The sequence below is a fragment of the Trachemys scripta genome, chromosome 1 (assembly GCF_013100865.1).
Source record: "Trachemys scripta elegans isolate TJP31775 chromosome 1, CAS_Tse_1.0, whole genome shotgun sequence".
Lineage (NCBI taxonomy): Eukaryota > Metazoa > Chordata > Testudines > Emydidae > Trachemys > Trachemys scripta.
Genome location: NC_048298.1, coordinates 35,495,778 through 35,518,534, shown reverse-complemented (window position 1 = coordinate 35,518,534; position 22,757 = coordinate 35,495,778). Strand labels below are relative to the sequence as shown.

General features: G+C 46.6%; 1 protein-coding gene across 1 annotated transcript; it reads left to right on the top strand.

Moving 5' to 3' along the window:
- Nucleotides 1-11,400: 11,400 nt before the first annotated feature.
- Nucleotides 11,401-16,688, top strand: PIM3 (Pim-3 proto-oncogene, serine/threonine kinase). The gene is made up of 6 exons (XM_034767331.1): nt 11,401-11,983; nt 12,422-12,531; nt 12,708-12,758; nt 13,169-13,532; nt 14,776-14,952; nt 15,067-16,688. The coding sequence occupies exons 1-6, from the start codon at nt 11,899-11,901 to the stop codon at nt 15,249-15,251; spliced, it is 972 nt and encodes a 323-aa protein (XP_034623222.1). The 5' UTR covers nt 11,401-11,898; the 3' UTR covers nt 15,252-16,688.
- The last annotated feature ends 6,069 nt before the right edge of the window (nt 16,689-22,757 follow it).

The window sequence follows — 22,757 nt, the reverse complement described above, 5'->3', positions numbered from 1 at the left end:
GTGCCTTGTGGATGTTCTGCAGGAACGGAGGCAGGAGGACAGAGCCCCACTGCAGTCCATCTCTAACCGCCCTCCCCCGCCACCAAGTCCCATACCCACCTCACCCAAAGTGCAAAGAAGGAGAGGTGGCAGAGTCCCTGTTAACTCTCACTCCACCCCTGCAGAGAGCTCTAGTAGCAGAAGGCTCTCATTCCCCAAAATTTGAAAAGTTCTTTCCTTCCCGCCTGACACAAGCCCCCGTCCAAGTTTCACCTCCCAGTTCCATGTGTAGTTGATAATAAAAAATACGTTTCTGTTAACTACTGTTTCAATCATGTTCTTTTGGAGGAGGAGGGGAAAGGGGGTTGGTAATTGGACAGGGGACAGTCACCTTTGGCAGGGTACATAGGCGGGGGCAGGCACAGCAGCAGGGCACATACACAGTGCAGTGATGTAGTGACTAGTTACCCTGGTTAGTCTGGGAGGTTGTTTTCATGTTATGTGGTGGGGGGTGGGTTGCTCTGTGACTTTGTGGCGGGGGAGGGCAGTTACAGATCTTAAGCGGCGGTCCTTATCCTGGATCACAGAGCCACGCAGCAGGGGATCTGTAACCGTCCTCCCCCTGCCACAAAGTCACATAGCCCCCCCATACACACAGTCCCGATCAGGAGGGGTGACAGGCTCAGTTGAAACAACCATCCCACCGCAGCGGAGCCTGTCAATCCTTGAGTTTAGAAGCTTCATTCGCGTCACTACACTACACCCGCTCCGCACCACAGTCTGCGTCCCAGTTTTAAAAAATTCCCGCGAAAACAGTATTAAAGAAAACGGTGTGCATTAACAAAGTAGAACTATTTTTATTTCGAAACATGTGTTGGAAGGGGGGTGAAGGGGGTATGTAACTGGATAGGATAGTCAACATTAACTGGGTAAAGAAACAGGGGCAGGTTCAGCTTCTCTGTACACAAACTTTAAAGTCACAGGTTACCCTGCTCACTCAGGAACTTTGCTTTCAAAGCCTCCCGGATGCACAGCGCTTCCCGCTGGTCTCTTCTAATTGCCCGGCTGTCTGGCTGTGCGTAATCAGCAGCCAGGCTATTTTCCTCAACCTCCCACCCCGCCATAAAGGTCTCCCCCTTGCTCTCACAGAGATTGTGGAGCACACAGCAAGCTGCTATAACAATGGGGATATTGGTTTCGCTGAGATCACAGCGAGTCAGTAAGCTTCTCCATCTCCCCTTGAGACGGCCAAAAGCACACTCCACCACCATTCTGCACTTGCTCAGCCGGTAGTTGAAGAGTTCTTTTTCAGTGTCCAGGGCGCGAGTATAGGGCTTCATGAGCCAGGGCATTAGCGGGTAGGCTGGGTCCCCGAGGATGACTATAGGCATCTCCACATCCCCAACAGTTATTTTGTGGTCCGGGAAGTAAATACCTTGTTGCAGCCGTCTAAACAGACCAGAGTTCCTGAAAACACGAGCGTCATGAACCTTGCCCGGCCATCCCACGTAGATGTTGGTAAAACGTCCCCTGTGGTCCACCAGTGCTTGCAGCACCATGGAAAAGTAGCCCTTTCGGTTAATGTACTGGGTGGCCTGGTGGTCCGGTGCCAGGATAGGGATGTGAGTTCCATCTATAGCCCCACCGCAGTTTGGGAATCCCATCGCTGCGAAGCCATCTATGATCGCCTCCACGTTTCCCAGGGTCACTACCTTTGGCAGCAGTACATCAACGATTGCCTTCGCTACTTGCATCACAACAACCCCCACGATAGATTTGCCCACCCCAAACTGGTTCGCGACTGACCGGTAGCTGTCTGGCGTTGCAAGCTTCCACAGGGCTATGGCCACTCGCTTCTGTACACTCAGTGCAGCTCGCAACCGGGTGTCATTGCGCTTCAGGGCAGGGGACAGCAACTCACAAAGTTCCAGGAAAGTTCCCTTCCGCATGCGAAAGATTCGCAGCCATTGGGATTCATCCCAGACCTGCAGCACTATGCGGTCCCACCACTCAGTGCTTGTTTCCCGTGCCCAGAATCGACGTTCCACGGCATCAACATGACCCATTGCCACCGTGATGTCCTCGGCGCTGGGTCCCCTGCTTTCTGAGAGGTCTGTGCTACTCTCAGACTTCAGGACATCACCGCGGTGCCGTAGCCTCCTCGCCTGACTTTTCTGCATCTGCCTCAGGGAAACCTGTATGATAAGCTGCGAGGCATTGAGAGCGGCCACAACTGCAGCGATGGTCGCAGCGTGCTCCATGCTCGCAGTGCTGTGGCGTCCGCGCTGTCAATGACTGGAAAAGTGCGCGAACTGATTTCCCGCCGGCGCTTTCAGGGAGGGAGGGCGGGAGTGATGGACGGATGACGACAGTTACCCAAAAGCACCCTCGACACATTTTGTTACCCAGAAGGCATTGGCGGCTACACCCAGAATTCCAATGGGCAGAGGGGACTGCGGGAACTGTGGGATAGCTGACCACAGTGCACCGCTTCGAATGTCGACGCTTTCACCGTTAGTGTGGACTCACAAAGTCGAATTACTGTCCTTAGTGTGGACACACACGTTCGACTTTGCAATATCGATTCCAAAAATTCGATGCAAGTAAATTCGAACTACTCTCGTAGTGTAGACAAGGCCTGAGTGTACCTTTTAGAAAGACATCCACTCTTGATTTAAGACTTCAAATGATAGAGAATTCACCCATCCCTAGGTAAATTGTTCAAATGGTTAATTACTCTCACCATTAAAAAAAAAAAAAAAAGGTGCCTTATTTCTAGTGTGAGTTTGGCTTCAGCTTCCAACCACTGAATCTTGATGCACTTTGTTCTGCTAGATTAAAGTGCTCCCTAATATCAGAAAACTCTTCCCCATACCGATATTTATAGATATCAGTTAAGTCACTGCTTAACCTTCTCTTGGATAAACTAAATAATCTTAAGACTGTCACCATAAGGTATGATTTCCAGACTTCGAATCATTCTTGTATCTCTTTTTTGAATATTTTCCAATTTTTCAACATCCATTTTGTGCACATTATTCCAGCAATGGTCTCACTAATGCTGTACACAGGGGTAATACCACTTCCCTACTCCTACTTGATATCCTCCTGCTTGTACATCCAAGGATCATGTTCTCCCTCTTAGCTATATCATCACATTGGAAGCTTATGTTCAGTTGGTTATATACCATGACCCCCAAGTCTTTTGTATTGTCACTGCATTTCAGGACACTAACTCTCATATTTTAAGACTAATCTACATTCTTTGTTCTTAGATATATGATTTTGCATTTGGCAGTGTTAAAGTGTACGTTGTTCAAATAAGACCACCTTACAAAGAGATCCTGAGAGGTCCATATAACTCACCCAAACCCCATCATTATTTACCACCCCGTTGATATTTGTGTCACCTGCAAATTTTACTAGCAAGCAAGGATGTTATATTCTCTTCCATATCATTGGTGAAGGTGTTGAATAGCACTGGACCAAGAACAGAACCCCATGGAACTCTGCTAGAAACACCCTCCCAGGATAATGATTCCTTATTTTACAATTACTTTAATCATCTGTAACTATGCAAGGGACAATTAATAACAACTGTTTGACCATAAAGAATATCATCTTAAAAGTCTGATTCTTCACTTCAGATGCTACTCCCTAGGATTTAATTCTTGAGGGGACAGAGGCTAGGTGCAATGAAGGTAATGTACTGGGCTTATCTGTCACCTCTGCCCACCCCTCTCTGGTCATGCACTGAACATAACTCTGCCTCCATGTAAAAGTGTATTTGTGCTCCCCACTACCCACACTGTAAATGATGACATTTGTATATATCAGCTTGTTTTGTAGAATCATTGATTGGTGTACTAAGATAACTCCCAAAGATCCAGCTTAGCTAAAACATACATCTTTTGCAATCCGGTCATATAATTCTGGAAATTTTATTTGCTGATTCGGCAGATTACTAATTCTTGTCAGTCTCAAAGGAGAGTTGCTTCTGTAGCATTCAAATTATGATTGTATTCATGAAGCCCTTGTCTCAAACAGCTAATTACATTACTTACATTAACATTTCTCTGGTTTCAGAGTGGTAGCCACGTTAGTCTGTATCAGCAAAAACAACGAGGAGTCCGTGTGGCACCTTAGAGACTAACAAATTTATTTGGGCATAAGCTTTCGTGGGCTAAAACCCACTTCATCAGATGCATAGAGTGGAAAATACTGTAGAGAGGCTGTATATTGTGTACATAACAACATCTTAAAAGCAGCAGTTGGAATTATATCAGATAAAGCAAATTAAACATTTAGTCAGATTTCTAATTGCATATGGTGAATCCAATAACATGCATGTATGTACAAATGTGGAAATACTGTCAATGATATATAAATATAAGTATCATAAGTTTGGTTTTGCTTTGTATTGTTTTGTTTTCCAAGCAGGAATATTCCACCTGGTTAAATATGCACCAGGAAAATAGTGTTCATCAATGTAAAATGTGATTCAAAGAAGAGACTGAGACTCATGTTGTGGAAGAGGTGCCATCTTCACTAGTAGTTTCAGCTATTTCATTCACAGATGCTCTGGATGAATAGAGGAAAGAGGGGTTACAACCTGCAAGATTCTCTCATAGTTGGGAAAAAAACAATGTGGAGGTTTAAGCGCCATTGTGAATGGAGTTGTTAATGTCTCCATCTGGACAGACACGATTCCAATAACACAAAAAAACTGAGCAGGCCCTTTAGACTCACTTCTCAGAAAGGAAATAATGACATTACAGAAGAACAGCCCATCCACCTCTGCCAGATCTTGCAGGCAGATCAGCCACACCTGTCAACAGTATCAGAGTCTAAAAAGGTAAATCAAAGGGACATGGACCTCTGACCTTTGTCTATTGCCAAAAGATAACTTACCAAGGTAGCTAATGCAGTGTCTGTATCCAGGCCTAAAAGTAGACTGATAAGAAACCAAAAGAATCTGGAGCTGCCCTACTACAACCTTCTTAATAACCTCCTAAAAGGTCACAGTTGTTAAAGCCAAATGATGGCTTCTTGATCAGTAACTGACAAGGTCATTCAGGTGAAAAAGTTATTTCCTTGTCAATCACTGAGCTTTCTCAAACTTATCATTTTTAGAGAAGATTATTGGGAAGATTGTAATGTGGCAATTCTGATGTCATCTTCCCTCCCAGATTCCTATAAAAGTATTCACAGTGACTTTCAGTGAATTCTATCGGCTGACCTTGACATCATTAACTACAAAGTGTTGGTGACCTGCCAGATCTCACAGACAGAGATGGAAGGTGTTATTCTCCCATAAGACCATGTTTTTCCTTTCTGAGAAATCTCAAATGGCAGGTTTGAGAGGTTGTTCATCTACCATAAAGGCCCTATCATGCAAGATTCTGCAAGATTTCATTGACACTTTTCTTGCTAAATGTATATCTGAGGTCACATGGGGAGATTGTGAGGCATCACTGCCTTGCTGACATCAGTCTACTGCTAATGATACTCAACTCCATATATCCTCTTCATCTGAAGGTGGTGAGTTTTATTTTATTTTGCCACGTGCATGATGAGGAAAGGGACCTAGGCAACAATTAAATGACTGAAGTTCAGTCTAAATAAAATGGAAGCAATGATGGTCAAGAGAAGGAAGAAACTGGAAGAATTATCAACGATTGTGACTACACCATCACTCCATCTAAATACACTATGTAACTGCCAAAAAGGTTTGTAACCCAGAACACTTTGGCTGCCCTATTGCTATTGGAGTCCAATTGACAGCTATTATGGCAATTTTATTAGACATACCTGATGCTGTGGCACAGCAAATTGAACCTAGATACCCTGTAATAACTAAGGACAAAGTTCGAGTCAGTCATTATTCCTAGGCAGCAGGCAGAACCTTGTATGGTGTTCCCATATTGCTGTATACCACAACTGACGCTTGTCAGGGACCCTCGTGCACAAAAAATTATTTGTACATCAAAGAACAGATTAGCATAATACCATTTAATTGCTTCCCATTTACAGTTGAAAAACAACATTCAAATAAGGCAAAAATAGTTTATATGTATCCTACAGTTGCAATTGTTCAGGGCTTTAGAAATGAACTTTATGAGGCAGACCAGAAGGAGCAGCACAAACAGTATGGAAGGTTTACAGGGCCCTGCGCGGATACAAAAATGTGTATTCGCATCAGACCACGCTGTGCAAAAATTGTCTGCAGATATCCGCTCCACGGATGCAGATAGCCGCAGATATCCATGAATTGCAGGGCTCTACATACCAGGCCGGGCTTAGGCTCCAAGGCACCCTCCCGCCAGAGCCCAGTCAGGGAGATCCGTGCGGGCTGCTGTGGGGAGCCCGGGCAGCGTCGTGGACCCTCCACATGCTCTCGTCCGGGCAAGGACCCTGGAGGGTGGGGACACGGACGGGGGCTGCTCTCAGTCCCATCCCCCTGCACTGCAGGCAGGTGGAGGATCCACCGCGCCTCCCCACAACTGTCCGCCTGGGTTTTATTGTGGCCCGGCTATGGCTCCGAGCCACCTCTCCCCCCTACTAGCTTCCCCCCCATCTCTTCAATGCCTCCCGACGGCCGGCAGGCCCCACGGATCAGCACCTCCCCCTCCCTCCCTCCCACCACGATCAGCTGTTTCGCAGCGTGCAAGAGGATGGGAGGGAGGAGAGAAGATGTGGCATGCTCGGGTGAAAGGCTGGAACTGGGCGGGAAGAGGTGGGGTAGATGTGGGGCCTTGAGTGAAGGGGGGGGTTGGGGGCGGGGCTGGGGGCAGAGCCAGGGGTTGAGCACCCCCTTCCCCCCCGGCACTTTGGAAAATTGGTGCCTGTGGTCTTCACAACATCCCCGACAACGGGTTCCACAGGTTGACTGTGCAGTGTGTGAAGAAGTGCTTCCTTATGTCTGTTTTAATCCTGTTGCCTATTAATTTCATTGGGTGATCCCCAGTTCTTGTGTTATGTGAAGGGATAAGTAACAGTTCCTTATACACTTTCTCCACACCATTCATGATTATATAGACCTCTAACCAGACATGCCAAACCCGCCAAAAGAAAAATTCAGAAGTTGGGCTTGTTTTTGGCTTAATTGGCTTGTGAGTTGCTTGTTGGCTAGTTTTTGGCTTGTAGCTTGTTGCTTCTTTTTTTTGATCAGCTCCTGGAAAGCAGTGGCAAGGTTGGGGGGCAAGCAGGGACAAGAGGGGGAGAGAGTCAGAGGTGCACAGTGGGCCCACCACAGTCCCAGACTGCATGCCACGGGGAATCTAGTCAAATAGAGTTTTGGGGGTCTTAGGGATTGGCTTGTTTTGAAATGGGATTAGCTTGATTTTGGCTTATTGTGAAAGTCAGGGTGCTTATTTAACATGTGAAAGTTGGCAACTGTGCCTCTAACATATCTCCCTTTAGTCATCTCTTTTCTAAGATGAACAGTCCCCATCTTTTTAATCTCTCCTCATATAGAAGCTCTTCTGGACTCCTAATTATTTTTGTTTCTCTTCTCTGTACTTCTTCAGTAGTAGTAGGGAGGACTTGAACCAGGGGACTCCCACATCCCAGTTGAGCATCCTATCCACTAGGCCAGTGGTCCCCAACGCGGTGTCCACGGGTGCCAAGGCGCCCGCCACAGCATTTATGTGTGCCCGCCTAGTGCCCAACAGGGGAGAGAAGCCGCGGCCCCGCGCCTGACGGGGACAGAGAACTCAGGCTGCGGGCGCGGTGTTCTCTGTTCCTGGCAGGCGCAGGGCCCGCCTAGTGCCCAGCAGGGGAAAGAAGCCTGGCCCTGCGCCTGCTGGGGACAGAGTACTCCGGGGCTGCAGGCGCCGGTGTTCTCTGTCCTCGCGGCTTCTCTCTTCTCTCTGGATTCATATATTATGTAATATTAAATATGATGTTTTTCGTATTATTTAATGTACAAATACAAAATAAGCCTTGAAAAATTGTTGGCGCCCGCCACACTTTTCTGAAAACACGAATGTGCTACTGGCCACAAAAAGGTTGGGGACCACTGCACTAGGCTAAAGGTCATAAGAGAAGGCCTTCTCCCCCCTCCCCACTTGTTTTGTTTCAGGCCTCGCACTCAATTTAGACATTCAGACACTTAGGCTAGATCTACACTACGGGGTGGTGGGGACAGGGGTGAGGAGGTCGATTTACCTGGCTGTGAGGACGGCGGCGAGTCGACCGCTGACGCTCCCCCGCCGACTCTGCTTCCGCCTCTCGCTGCGGTGGAGTTCTGGAGTCAACAGCAGAGTGATCAGGGATCGATTTTATTGCATCTACACTAGACGCGATAAATCGATCCCCGATAGATCGATTGCTACCCGCCGATCCGGCGGGTAGTGAAGACGTGCCCTTATCTTCCCCAGGTTCATGAACCACAAGCAGCTTCAGTGAAGACACTACCTACGCCAAAAGGAGAAGCCCTCCCATCGGCATAGGTAATCCCCCTCTCCAGGGCCGTCCCTAGAGATTGTGGTGCCCTACGCAGCCCCCCTGTAGGGGGGCTCGCCCAGGGCCTCCAAGGGGGAGAGGGGTGCATCTAAGGACTCTGCAGGGCAGAGAGGGGGGCTGTGTCCAAGGGCTTTGGGAGGCGGGAACAGCCAGTGAAGGAAGGCAGCAGGAGTCGGGCCCGCCCCCACACTCACGGGGCAGCGGGACGTGGAGCAACCTGGCTCCAGCCTGCACTGGTCTGCTCCCCCGGCTCCCAGGCTTGGGGGAAGGGGGGAACCGCCCCCCAGCACTCACCAGTGGCACGGCTGGGGCCAGGTCACTCCACTTCCCGACGCCTGCCCAGTGAGTGCAGGGAGGGCCCAACCCGGATCCCTGCTGCAGTCCCCTGAGACACATAGCTCAGGGGATGGGGTTTGGAGGGGGGGAAGAGGTGGAGTGGGGGGTCAAGACTGGGGTAGAGCAGGGGTGGGAAGGGATGGGGCGGAGCAGGAGCAGAGGGGAAGGGATGGGGCAAGGGCAGCGTTCCTGGGCCCTGCTATACGCAGCCCACGAGGGGCCAGCTCAGCCGTCTGGGGGATTGGGCTTGCTGCTGGAGCTGGATGCAACCCGCAGCTGCGTAGGGCACCAGAAAATTTGGGGCAATTTGGTGCCCCAAGTTTCCTACTGTCCTATGCAGCTGCGTAGTTTGCGTATGGATAGGGGCAGCCCTGCGCCTCTGCAAAAGACGGTAGTTAGGTCAACGGGAGAATTCTCCCATTGACCTAGTGCTGTCTACACTGGGGTTAAGTCGGTTTAACAACATTGTTCAGGGGTGTGAATTTTTCTGTCGAGGGTGGGGGAACTGGGGTGTTTGAAAGTTGAGTGATGCTGATGCTTGAGCTAGGGCTTGTCTACACTTGAAACGCTACAGTGGCACAGTTATAGCACTGCATTGTAGCACTTCAGTGACACTACCTACATCGCCTGTGTAGTTAGTCCACCTCCCTAAAAAGGGGTAGCTAGGTCAACAGAAGAATTCTTTGTTCGATCCAATGCTATATACAACAGGGGTTAGGTCCTATGTTGCTCAGGTGTGGATTTTTCACACCCCTGAGTGATGGAACTGAGTCAACTTAACTTTTTAGTATAGATAAGGCCCTGGTAATGCTGAGGGGAAGCAGCAGCTTGGGTTAAAACTGCTCATCAACTAATCCAATCATTCTGGTAATCCAATCACTCTGTGCTGCTAATCAAATCCCTCTGTGTGTAATTCCAGTGTTGTTTTGAAGTGCAGTAACTCAATTGTACTAACTCCAGCTAACTGTTGCAGTGATGTCAATGAAGACAAGTCCTTAGACTACAGCTGCTGCACCTCTAGTCCCGTTACCAGTAACTGGAAAGCTGAGTTTAAGTATTTCCTAAAACTGTTATCCAACTGTCTCTACCCACCAAATACAATAAGGACAGAACTGGTGAACAAGCCGCAAGCCAACCTGAGCAGTGTAGGCAGGGCCAGCTCAAGCCCTTCCAGTTTCAGTGGAAATGGCAGAAACTGAGTGAAGTTAGTTCTCATTGAAACAAGTTGTAAATTCCTTCTTCACGAGAGAGGTGGTTCTAAAAACTGCCTTAAAATTAATCTAAAACTTGCCTCCCAGCTGAGAGACTTGGCGGCAGCTCTGAGCGCCTACCTCGCCTGAGGACGCCATGCGGCTTTCCCTCGGATGATTTCTTATTGCCTCAGCGCCCTCTATGGACTCTGATGAGAGAGGAGCTGCCTTTCACTCTCAGCCAGCACCAGACGTCAAGAGGTGCCTCAGACACACGCACGGGATCCAGCGTGTGACATTGCAGCGTCTGTGCGGATTTCCAGCCCAGCGAACCCAATGGACGGGCTCGCCGGGGGGAGGAAACAAGCGCTTCTTGCAGGTCTTAACTGACGCCTAACTACGAAGGGGCTCTTCGCCGCTCAAGGGCAGGCTCAGGTTTAACATACTGAAGTCTCCCAGCGTGTATCAGGGAATCCCATTAGCTCCCCCTAACGCACGTGCGCATTCATACGGCAGATGCGGCCATACAAAGACTCGCTGCAGCTAAGACCCGGGGTGCAGGCTGAAGGGCTCGGACCCAGGCTCTGTGGCGCAAACTGCACCGCCAAGCGGGGTGCAGCTCAGCCGGCCCGGGAGGGAGCGGAGTAAGAAATCACAGCAGAGAAAGGGCGGGCACAAATGAAGCTATAATAGGCAAGGGAGCAGGATGTGTTATTCCGGTGAACGCTGCGCTATAAATAAGCCGGTTTCTAAACGGTGTTTGGGTGGCTTCATCAAAGGAGCAGCATGCATACAGCCCTCCCCTTCCCGGTGTCCCCACAACGGTGATCATGGCGGCAGCTGCTGCTCTTTCCCCTTATCTCCCTCCCACCCCAGCGCCAGACGCAGTGTCTCAGCTCGGCGCAGAGTGACCTTTCCCCAGCGCAGCCGGGAGAAAGGAGAAATGAGGGGAAAGGCGCGTCTAGGAATTCCCGCCCTGCGCGCCTGGCCCCATTTTAGCATATGCAAACAGACCCTCTTCCTGATTGGCCACCGCTCGATACCCCCCTTTGAAAAGGTGGCCCTTCATTGGCTGACTGATAAAGTAATGCAAATTAGAGAATCTTGCTTGCTCGTTCTCCCCCCCTCTTTTTGCTAGTGTGTGTTGAAAATTTCAGACAGTGTAACTCTGCGCGTCTATTACTACAAATAAGTAGTTCCAGTTCCCCCTCCCTTGTATTTACTGCGGGCTGGGACTTTGCAGTCCCCGCCGGAGCCGTAGACCGCACGAAGACATCCCAGCGCGGTGTGCTCTACGGGAGGGGAAGTAATCCGACAGGCACAGCGAGGTATTTTCCCACTCCCCCGCGGAGGGATATTTTGTGTCTCTTCTCCGCACCAAAACATTGAGAGTTAAGAGGCAGCTCCTGCTGTAATTGAGCTCAGAAGTGAGCAGGCACCGAGGAGGCTGCGCTGCTGCTGCTATTGCACCAGGGGTGACGGCTTTACTGCGGCGCTGGATTGAATTCGCAGTCATTCAGCGGCCCCGAGCAAGCGTCCTTCTAGCCGGGGCGGATTTTACCCACTTTCTCCGCAGCCCTGCTGGCATCTAGGGTTGCGTTGAGCTGCGCTGGGAGAAGCAGAGCATCGCCCCTGTTATTGATTGCTTTTTGTCGAAGGGCTCCACGCCGCTTCAGCTTGGATTCTTTGTGGCTGTTTATTTCTGGAGGCGTCTGCCACCCTCTGCTACAACATCAACTGCTGCTGGTGGACCGGGGAGAGCAGAGCGGGAGCCAGGCAGCCGCTTCGCAGCTCCCCTCCCGGGTCGGGAAGGAGAGCGCGGCGCTCCTCCCCAGCAGCTCGTTAATTGAATAATTAGCCCGGAGGACACACTCTACGTTTCGCTGCAGGATCTCTTTCCTCCCCCTTCCCCCGGCTCCTCTGGAAGATGTTGCTCTCTAAGTTTGGCTCCCTCGCTCACATTTGCAACCCCACCAGCATGGATCACTTGCCGGTGAAAATCCTCCAGCCAGGTACGCAGTGAGCGACTCGCTGGTTGTGACCCAGCCGCGATGCGGTGCCCGTCGCTTTTTTAATGGGGAGGTTGCAAGCTCCGAGGATTTCTCGGCTGTCACATTCCCTGCTAGCGTGTCGCCGCGTAGGGATGGGCACAGCTCCCCGGTTAGTTGGGTTGTTATGGGAGAGTGCGCGGCGTCCGCGTCCCCCCCCCCCTCCAGTGGGGCGTGTTTGGATATTTTGGCTCTGGGTGGCGGCTTGTCGGATCGCTGCCGGCGTACAGCACAAAAAACCGCCTGGCTTCCCCTTGCTCGCTGAGCTTAGGATGAAGAGCCGCATGTGCCGGTGTGAACAGCCATGCGGCTCCCCTGGCGGGGCTTCCTCTCGCCTGCCTCGTGTCCTGCCTTCTTAATAGGGCGACTCCAACCTCTCTTGATTTGTCTTTCCGTTTCTAGCGAAATCGGAGAAGGAGCCCTTCGATAAAGTCTACCAGGTGGGCTCCGTGCTGGGCAGCGGGGGCTTCGGCACGGTGTACGCGGGGACCAGGATAGCAGACGGCTTGCCGGTAAGGAGAACGGGGGGGCTATTCATGGCTGCGTAGTTGTGTCTTGCTGTCTACTCGGGGCGGCGTGTGCGTGGCTGCAGGGTCGCGCGTCGCAGCCGCCCCAGCCCTCTCCGCCGCTGCAGAGCGGGGGAGGCTCGTCCCCACCGCGCTCTGACCGCGCCTTCTCTCCCCCCCAGGTGGCCGTGAAACATGTGGTGAAGGAGCGGGTCACCGAGTGGGGCACCATTGTAAGTATTCGCTGGGGAGCGGCTGTAACCGCGCGGTGGGTCCGAGGGAAGCTGGGAGCCGGCTGTCCCCGCCCGGCAGTCACCAGGCTGGCTATTGTTTGGGTGGCGAGAGGGCTGGGTCCCTCCTCCCGCCCCTGTGTTATTGTTTACATTGGGGGGATTTTGGCGGGTTTCTTCCCCCGGCCCCTCCCCCTCTGACTGCGGCAGCCGCGGAGCCCCCCAGCGGAGCGGAGCGGCGCTGGACTTCCCCAGCCCCCGCGCTGCTGCGGGAGACTCCGTGCACGGCGCGTGGGGTGTGTGCGCCTCTGCCCGGCGGAGCCCGCGTGTGGGGAAGGGGGGAGGCAGGCTGGTTTTCCCCGCCCGGGCTGCACGGTGAGTGACCGCCGCCCTTGCCTCTTTGCGCTGCCCAGAGCGGAGCGATGGTGCCCTTGGAGATCGTGCTGCTGAAGAAGGTGGGTTCCGGCTTTAGAGGGGTCATCAAGCTGCTGGACTGGTACGAGCGGCCCGACGGCTACCTCATCATCATGGAGCGGCCCGAGCTGGTGAAGGATCTTTTCGACTTCATCACCGAGAAGGGGGCCCTGGACGAGGAGACGGCCCGGGGCTTCTTCCGGCAGGTTCTGGAGGCGGTGCGCCACTGCTACACCTGCGGCGTGGTGCACAGGGACATCAAGGACGAGAACCTGCTGGTGGATCTCAGGACAGGCGAGCTCAAGCTGATCGACTTCGGCTCCGGAGCCATCCTTAAGGACACTGTCTACACCGACTTCGATGGTATGTGCCCCTCCCGTCCCCAAAATGCCTCCGTGCGGGTGAGACAGCAAAGCCCTGCGCCGGGGCTTACCCGATGCGCTCTCCCTGCGTGGTTTAGTCACATTCTTAGCTCCTGAGAACAACAACAAGGTGGCTCTGCAGCTGCAGTAGCTGGTAATGGATCTGCGGGTAATTTAAACCTGTGCACCGGAGGCGGTTGGGGGTGTTCTGTTGAGTAGGAAAGAAGCGATTCCAGGCAGTGACGCAGCAGTTTATATTTCCCTGCCTTGGAAAAGGCATTTTTCCTAGAGGGCGATCTGTTTACATTGAGGCTTCACCAGCGCCAGGCGTTCCCATCTTTGCTATGTGCAATGCATATATTTTGATTTCTAATTTAATGAATTACCCTCAACCCAGCTGATGCCTGCATTGCAGATTTAAAATCCTGGGGTAAATTATATATGCCCCTTAAATGACTTAAATTTGGGTTTTTTAATATAGGAAAACTGAAATGCTTCTTGAAAAGGAAGAGATGATAGATATATTTTTTTCCCCTAGCTGTGAGTGTGCTTGATATAGATGAGGGACTTCCCCCTCCCTTTCTCTGTCGTCAGCTGCTGCACTTAACATCTGTTTTGTTGTGAAACCCGAACCTCCTGGCCATGTGACAGTCAGCATCACAAATTCCAGTTTTTGTTTGGTATCCAAGGAACAGCCTAGTGCCAAGGGAGGGTGGTTTCTAAGAGCCTTTTCAGAGAGCCGGAGTAGCCTTTTTTGATTATTCTGAAAAATTAATTTGTGAGCAAGTCTGTATTTTGTTCACACTGTCTTGGAATTGGATAAAGCCGATTAGCTGTATGTAATAAGATCGACCTGAGTTTCACCTTCTGTTTCTCTTCTCGTTCTCCTCCTGCCCCCTCCCCATTCCCTTTGTCCTTTTGTGTCTATTTTTGGTGTGATGCTGTAGACGCCACATGGTCAGTGAAAGGGAGCCATGCCTTAGTAAACAGTCAGCTGATGGAAGCTATGTTATTCATCACAACAGAACAGCACAAGCTAATGGCCTAAATGTATGCCTGGTGTAATTGTAGCCAGCTTCTCTGGACTTTCACAGGGGATGAATTTGGCCCACTATGATTTTTAAATATTTAGAATTTTTTATTCTTGTGTGGTTTGATATGCATGGGCAGCCCAACTAAAATGTTAGGGGGGCAGAATAAAACTTAGTTTGCTGATGTTAGGGGATGCTATTTTTTCATTGTAGGAACGAGAGTGTACAGTCCTCCAGAATGGATCCGATACCACAGATACCATGGGAGGTCAGCAACAGTGTGGTCCTTGGGAGTGCTTCTGTTTGATATGGTTTGTGGAGACATTCCCTTTGAACAAGATGAAGAGATCTTGAGAGGACGGTTATACTTCAGGAGACGAATATCACCTGGTGAGTTCAAACAAAAAAATTACTAACACTTAATTTATGATAATGGTTGATTTTCTGTTTGAGATTCTTTTTGCTTTGTAGTCTAATGTCGTCTGTTTACTTCATCTGTTTCAGAATGTCAGCAGCTGATCAAATGGTGCCTTTCACTGAGGCCTTCAGACAGACCAACACTCGAACAAATTTTTGACCATGCATGGTTGCACAAATCTGAAGTAGTGAAGTCTGAGGACTGTGACATAAGGCTTCGGACCCTTGATACTGATGTATCTAGCACAAGTTCAAGTAATGAGAGTCTGTGAAACACTAAGGACCTTGCAATGGGAGGGGAGCTACAAGCAGAAAGACCACAGTGCTGCTGCCAATACGTAGGAGGGGCTAGAAAAATGCATTCATTATTCTGTAGTTGAATCTTTGTCTGAGGGACTTGATTTTATTTTCCCTTTTTGCTGGTTTCTGCTTTGGAATGAGAAATTTCCTTTGGAAACGCTGATGTTTGGGAGTTGCAGGCCAGTACTTAGTCAAAAGACTGACCTTATTAAGAAAGCAGTGACCTCTTGAATACATGGTAAACTTTTTTGCTCTCATAGAGCCTGGACTAGATTTTTATTTGCTTTTGAGTGCCTTTTTGAAAGCTGCTTCAGTGGGACTTTCTTTTTTGAGCTGTGTATGTCCAAAGAAGATCCAGTTCATTATAGGATTTTGCTCCCTTTAGACTGAGTGCTGGAGGAAGCAGCTCCTATGATGCATTGGAGAACATGTTCGGTGATTGAATGAAGTAGTCCCATCCACTGGCGATGGAATACTTGAACACAGACATTTCACTCCTTCCAGTCCCCATCCCGCCCCCAAACCCACCTCTGCTGCTCCAAAATATTTCCTATAGCCTGCATACAAATATGAACAGATATCAGCTTTTTTTTTTTTTTTTTTTTTTTAATCAGGAACATTCACTCTTGTTTTCTTTTATCATCTCTACCACTGGGCATGCGAAGCCCCTTTCTCAATCCCGCCCTCCCTTCACCTATCTCCTTTTGTCAACCTGCGAGTCTTACAGTATGTATGGGCATGTTAAATGCACAATCAATGCAATATTCAAGGACTTTACTTTTTTCCATACCTGTATAATGTGTTTATGTAAATTTGGTTTTCCCATGTATTATACAGTTGTTTTTTTATTTTTTTTTTATTTATTTGTTTGAAGTTTTAGAAGACCTCCCACAGTTTCAACTGTGGCTATTTATTTGCTTAATTTATTTGGTTAGAGTTATATTCAACACTGCTTTCCCCCTTCCCCATGGGAATTCTAGTGGTTTGCCCATGACACTCTTTTCTGCATTCCTGTTAACTTTTGTTTAAAAAAACAAAACATTTTTTTTTTTTCTGACCTTACCAGTTTCTGTTGGAAGATGGAAAATGTTGTACAAAGTCTAATTTAAGGGAAATAGAATGACTTTAAAGTTTAGTATGCCTTTGTCTGGTATTCTACCAGTAATGTAAAGTAATGCTATTTGGAAGGGTTTTAAATTATTGACATTGTACAGTCTTTGTGTATTGGCTCTGGAAGGTAGGGTGGCAGAGTCATAAACATTAATTTATTTTAATAGCTGTGTTTCTGTGTTCTGGTTGCATTTGTGCAGCTTGGATTTGGATTTTTTTCTTCTGTTTAACAGTGTGAAATGTATGGAGATCATATTTTTTATACAGGTATTTCAATTAAACTTTTTTTGTATATAACAGTACTGTGTTGTGTATTCACTTGTACTCAGAATTACATTTCAGACCACACAGGGAACAAAGCTGTTACATTCTCCAAATATTTATACTATAATTTTAAGGGGCTCCAGCAGCTGAGCCAGAGAATTAATAGGCTCTAACTTATCTTCTTTTCAGACTGTTCCTATTTGTTTAAGCACACTCACTTTGACTACATCTATGTGAAATTTCTTCAAAAAAAAAAAAAAGGTGCTGCTATATAGAACTTGTGGATTTTGAATATGCTGGTACGTAAACTATTGTTCACATCCTCCTAAACCATAACAAAGAAGCCTTTTTCTACTTAATTATGGATTACTATTTCACAATTGGATGTAGTGGAAAGTAAACTTACCCCATTTGGGGGGAGGAAAAATTTCCTGTGCATCAATCTGTACAATGAGGAGTCCAAGCAATGATGGCAGTTTCAACTAAAACACTTTTGAGAAACATGAATGCTTTTGATTCAGAGAAGTTAGCTAGCAAACTACTCACAATATTCCCCTTACTATTTCAAATTTTATGTTTGGAATCAAATGTGACAGCCAAGTTTCACATTATGTAGGCCTATAGTGAAGTCAAGCCTAGGGTTGTGATTGCCATGGAAACAGACATGAATATTCAATAAAACTAGAAGGCTGAATTTGATAATCAGTTAATTAGGGGTGAACAGAAGCAGAAATGCCCACTTTTTGAAGCTTGCAAAGTTTGACTACAAGTTTCCACCATTATAAAAGCCATGTTATAGGTTACTGTGTTGAAGCACTACTATGCAATACCTATGATAATAGTGAAAGTCAGGACTTAAAAACACTTACTTTTTTTTTTCTCTTTCCCCTCTTCTCCCCCCCCCCCCCCCCCCCCTTTATTTTCCCTTCCTGGGAGCTCTATCTTCTGCCAGCTCATCTGCTGATATTTAGGTTCCCTGTGGGCATATGATCAAGCTCTTTAGGGTTAATAAGGTTAGACTCAAAATGCCACTGACTAGCAGGAGATAAAACAAAAGTGGGAAGGACACCTCCGTTTTCTTGCAGTTTTGTGATGGAAATGGCTATCAGAGGAGTTTAAGTAGCTCTTTCTCCATAAAGCGGATACTCTAATTATTTCAGTTGATCCAAGTAAGGAGAGTATCAAATCAGGTGTATCCCTCAATAGCACCTCTTGTTCCAATACTCTAGTGTGTGTGTGTGTGTGTGTGTGTGTGTGTACATTTGCCTTTCAATTTAGATGCTCCTAAAAAATTGTTAGATGCAAATTCAGACCTTGCATGCCAACTCTAGTCACTAGGTAACTAAATTTGTAGTTTGTACACAAAGTATATAACATGATTTAGATAACTTATGTCCAGGGAAACTGAGAGACTTTACAAACCATACACTATGAAAAGAACATTAAGGTAAAAACCTGAGGGTTTTCTCTTTTGCGATGGTTCAGACAACTGTTTTTAGTTGTAAGAGGTGTTCCAAAGGCCTATTGAAGTGCTTTAGAGAAGCACATGTCCGGCCACAAGTAGTCCCTAGAGAAATTCCAGTAGCTGATGATAATTAACATTTCCACTCCAGTAGCTTCACACATACTAGCAGCTGTTGAGAGTGGTGTCAGTGAGGCCTACCATTATGAGTAAGTTTCAAAGGAACACCAAAAAAGCAACCCTAAAAGCATAGCTGTAAATCTATTAAGTGTCAAATGAATGTCTGAATTGGGGACTGTCGACATTTTCCACGTGTACATTTTACAGGCCATGCCTTACATTTGTAGAAAACCACGGATGAAATGTTCTGTTTTGCAATTGAAAAACACATTCTCACCTTTTGCTACTGAGGCGAAATATATTAAAAGGGAAAAAGGTCAAAAGGACACCAGTGTTAGTGCTGACTCCCCACTGAGATTAGTTCAACATAAAAGGTATATTCTCAAAATGATGCACAAGGCTTTAGCTGTGCAACTCCCCTATGTTCTAATGAGAGCTGAATGGCTAGAGTACCATATCCTGAGTGAATAATAATTCTTTGCAAAAACAGGTTTATACTACAGCTGTAGGTTTGCAAATGACCTTTGTTAATACAATTCTATTAACTGGCTTTGTGTGCTAATACATCTGTGACTGCTCTTGGTTTTACCAGGACTGCTGCCTGTTAAGCATTGATTTTTAAAATTTAATTGTTCTAGGACTCTTTTCCTTATTGCCTCCTCTCTGCATATGAGGCTGGATCTTGACATTGCAAAATATGGAAAGTAGCATTAATTAGATCATGGGAGATTCTACTTGTTAAACATCAGAACCCTGTTTGAGTTTTACACTCTGATTTAGCTGGCAAGCAGGCCTATTTATGTACACCTTTAGCTTAGCTCTGATTTCAAACTTTTTCATGTACTAAATGTACTTTTATAAATCAATTTTACCTTTTCTGCAATACAACTGATAACCATCTTCCTAACAACCCTTTGTATTCTGTATGCATAATCATTCTATTGTATTGTTTTTTCCAGTTACTTAACCAAAATGATTTTTATTTAAGTGTGCAAATGAGAGCTCTTTTAAAAATGTAGTAGACTGTCATCAGAAAACTTGTTCAGGGTGCGTTCTCCCAAAATGCTGAAAGAAAACCATTAAACGTGTGGTGGTTTAGTGACCTCTGTTGGTGAAACTAAAGTATATCTTCTGAAAAATATGATGCCTGAGTCCTGCAGAATGGTTTTTGGTATACTGTCCATTGACAAGTAGCTTTAGTCAAGAGGGGTGCAGAATTGGACTTAAATATTTCATAAGGTTTGAAAAGTTTCCATTATAAAGAATTCATAGTAGACAAATTAAGAGCATATACAGAGCCACATTTTCACCTCTAGAACCTCATAAGGCAATGCAGGATAGACAATAAGTTTAGCTGTTGCAGTGCAGTCCTTGGGAGAAAAACACAACATACCTTTTACCCCATTTTGGAAGTTAACAATCTGATTAAATGAGTTGAAAAAGGGACAAGTGTTGAGCATGAATTTAAAAAACAGTCAACTCTGCATGGCTATGTCTACACTGTACATTTAATGCAGGTGATTGGCACCCACATCTGTGCAACCAGGTTAGTGTAGCCTGGGTGTGAGCATCCCCACTGCAAAGACATACCCATGTTACTGTAAGTTCACTATTTCTGCACTTGCTCATGTGTGTCTGGTGGCGTATGCCATGTTCTTTTGTGTTGAGATTCTCTACGATTCTTTCCCAGTCAGTTGTGTCAACTGCAGGAGAATTTGTCTGTCCTTCAGGGGGAAAAGGGTAGTCAACACTCAAATGTTTTAGCATGTGTCCTTGCTGTATAGTGGGTGGGTTCTAGTCTGAGTTAAAGCTAACCCATGCCCACACTGTGGTAAATTTGCACCGGTTTAAAGCAGCTCCAAACCCGGGTCAGAGATTTTTGTTTGTGGATGATGGTGGGAGGGTTTGGTCTAAAACGAAGGTAAGAGTCGAGGTTAACTAGGAGTCACCAAATGAATTAATACACAGCAGGTTTAAAACAAAAGGAAGTATTTTTTCAGTCAACCTGTGGAACTCCTTGCCAGAGGATGTTGTGAAGGTCAAGAGTACAACAGGGTTCAAAAAAGAACTAGATACATTCATGGAAGATAGGTCCATCAATGGCTATTAGCCAGGATGGGCAGGGATGATGTCTCTTGCCTCTGTTTGCCAGAAGCTGGGAATGGGCGATGGGATGGATCACTTGATGATTACCTGTTCTGTTCATTCCATCTGGGGCACCTGGCATTGGCCACTGTCAAAAGACAGGACACTGGGCTAGATGGACCTTTAGTGTGGTCCAGTATGGCTGTTCTTATGTTCTTAGTTTCTTAACTGTGCAATTTAGCCATCCTCTATGTTAAATTTGAGATTGTTGCTGGAATAATGTATCCAGGTTCTTAGATGGCCTTTATCATTACAGTATCTGGACATGTTTCAAAGTCTGTACTGGCTTTTGCTCCGAGAAGACTTCAGCTTCAATCACCATGAGAGAAACTTCTCCTCTAGCACACACATGTACAAATGATAATAGTATTTTAAGTGGGATAATAGTTGTGCCAGAGCTTTGTGGCCATTTCACACTGTTGTTAGTTTCATTTTCCCATGAATAGAATGACAAAACTACTACAGAAATATGAGCTCATGGCCATCAGTTGCCTACAGGGCAGCTGGAAGTTTACAGCTTAATTTCGTCACAGTTGACGTCACCATCTCTGTACAAGTAAAAAGAAGTTCCTTTAATGTTACTGTATCCAAGCAGATATGTATTGCACTGTGGTTCTAAATTACTGACTAGTTAGCTGCAAGGTTACTGGTGCTTTAAACCACTAATATACTTGACTAAGTCTTTCCCTTAGGTAATGGTGATTTACCAAATACACACTGAACTTTGGTCAGACTGCTTTATTAGCGCTGCAGAGCAGTTGAACTAAGCGAAGAGAGAGACCCAAAGTCATGTAATTAAAACTAAGACCTAAAGGCAAAGTGCCCACACTTTGGGGGTACCAAGTGTTATACTGGCACCTGATCAGGAGCAGAGGGCTGCACCCAATTTGAATATATCTGCTTGTACTCTCTTCCTTGACACAGGAGTAAAAATGGCATGTTGTTTGAGTTCAGTTCAAAAAATCTGGAGCCACATATTTTTAAGCAGAAAAAAAACAAAAAAGATACCCAAACAGTTTGTACCCCCAAAAAGTGCACACTGCCAGAGACTCAAAGGTCCAACTAGAACATTCACTAGTCTTCCTGATTTTACATGGAAAGCACTCGGGCTAGATCCACAAATAGACATAGGCATGGCAATGCTCAGCATTCCCACACACAACTTTTAGTTGCCTTGCCGCCCAGTGGAATCCTCAGCTTCAAGTTAGGCATCCAGATTCCCAATACAATGCCTGGGGAGGATTAGATGCCTAAGAAAGGGTTCCACAGAACCCAACAAGCTGAGTGGGGAGTTGCCTAAACTAGCAAATAGGATATACCCAGGAGAGAAGAAGGTCTTAGACCATGTCCTTCAAAGACCAAGGGAGGGATAGCTCAGTGGTTTGAGCATTGGCCTGCTAAACCCAGTGTTGTGAGTTCAATCCTTGAGGGGGCCACTTAGGGATCTGGGGCAAAAATCAGTACTTGGTCCTGCTAGTGAAGGCAGGGGGCTGGACTTGATGACCTTTCAAGGTCCCTTCCAGTTCTAGGAGATAGAATATTTCCATTTATTATTATTATAAAAATTATTTGTCTACATTAGACTCTACCTCTGACAAATCTACTCTACTAGCAAATTATTGGCCCCAGTTTTCCTAATGTAGACAAGGCTTGCATGGCTTCTGTAGATCAGCAGATTTGTGCACATGCTGAAGTTACAAGGAACTACATTTGCCATCTGTTTTTAGACAAAACTCTTAATTAATTTCAAGACAGACTTGGTTTAAAACTGGTAGAGCCATATGATCTAGGGGAAAGGTGAGCATAAAGTATCATTCTATTGCATATGGCCCATGGGTTTTGCTTTGGTTAAGGTAAGTGGCCCAGGAAAGCTCTAGAACTAGGATTACAAGTGAGTGCTACACAGAAGAAGTGAGGTGCAATAACAGAGCCATATGGTGATTCATGCATAACTTTTCTTAGCTACCAGTCCCTCCATATTAAAGAATGCAAAATAGATGTGATACTTTTGGATCCATTGTTATTACTATTTATTTATTTGTATTGCAGTCTGGCATGGTTGCATCTGAATGTCCAAAGAAATTTAAGTGACTTCCAGATATTTGTTAAAACTATTGCACACTTTATATCTCAGATTTTGGAATGCACATTTTCTTAAAATACATTGTAAAGAAAATTACAGTACAGCCTCAGAGTTATGAAGACCAGAGTTACAAACAGACCAGTCAACCGCACAACTTATTTGGAACCAGAAACACACAATCAGGCAGCAGCAGAGACCAAAAAAAAAAAAAAGGTAAATACAGTAGAGTATTGAGTTAAATATAAACTACTAAAAAAAAGGAAAAGAAGTACTTTTCTTTTACATAGTAAAGTT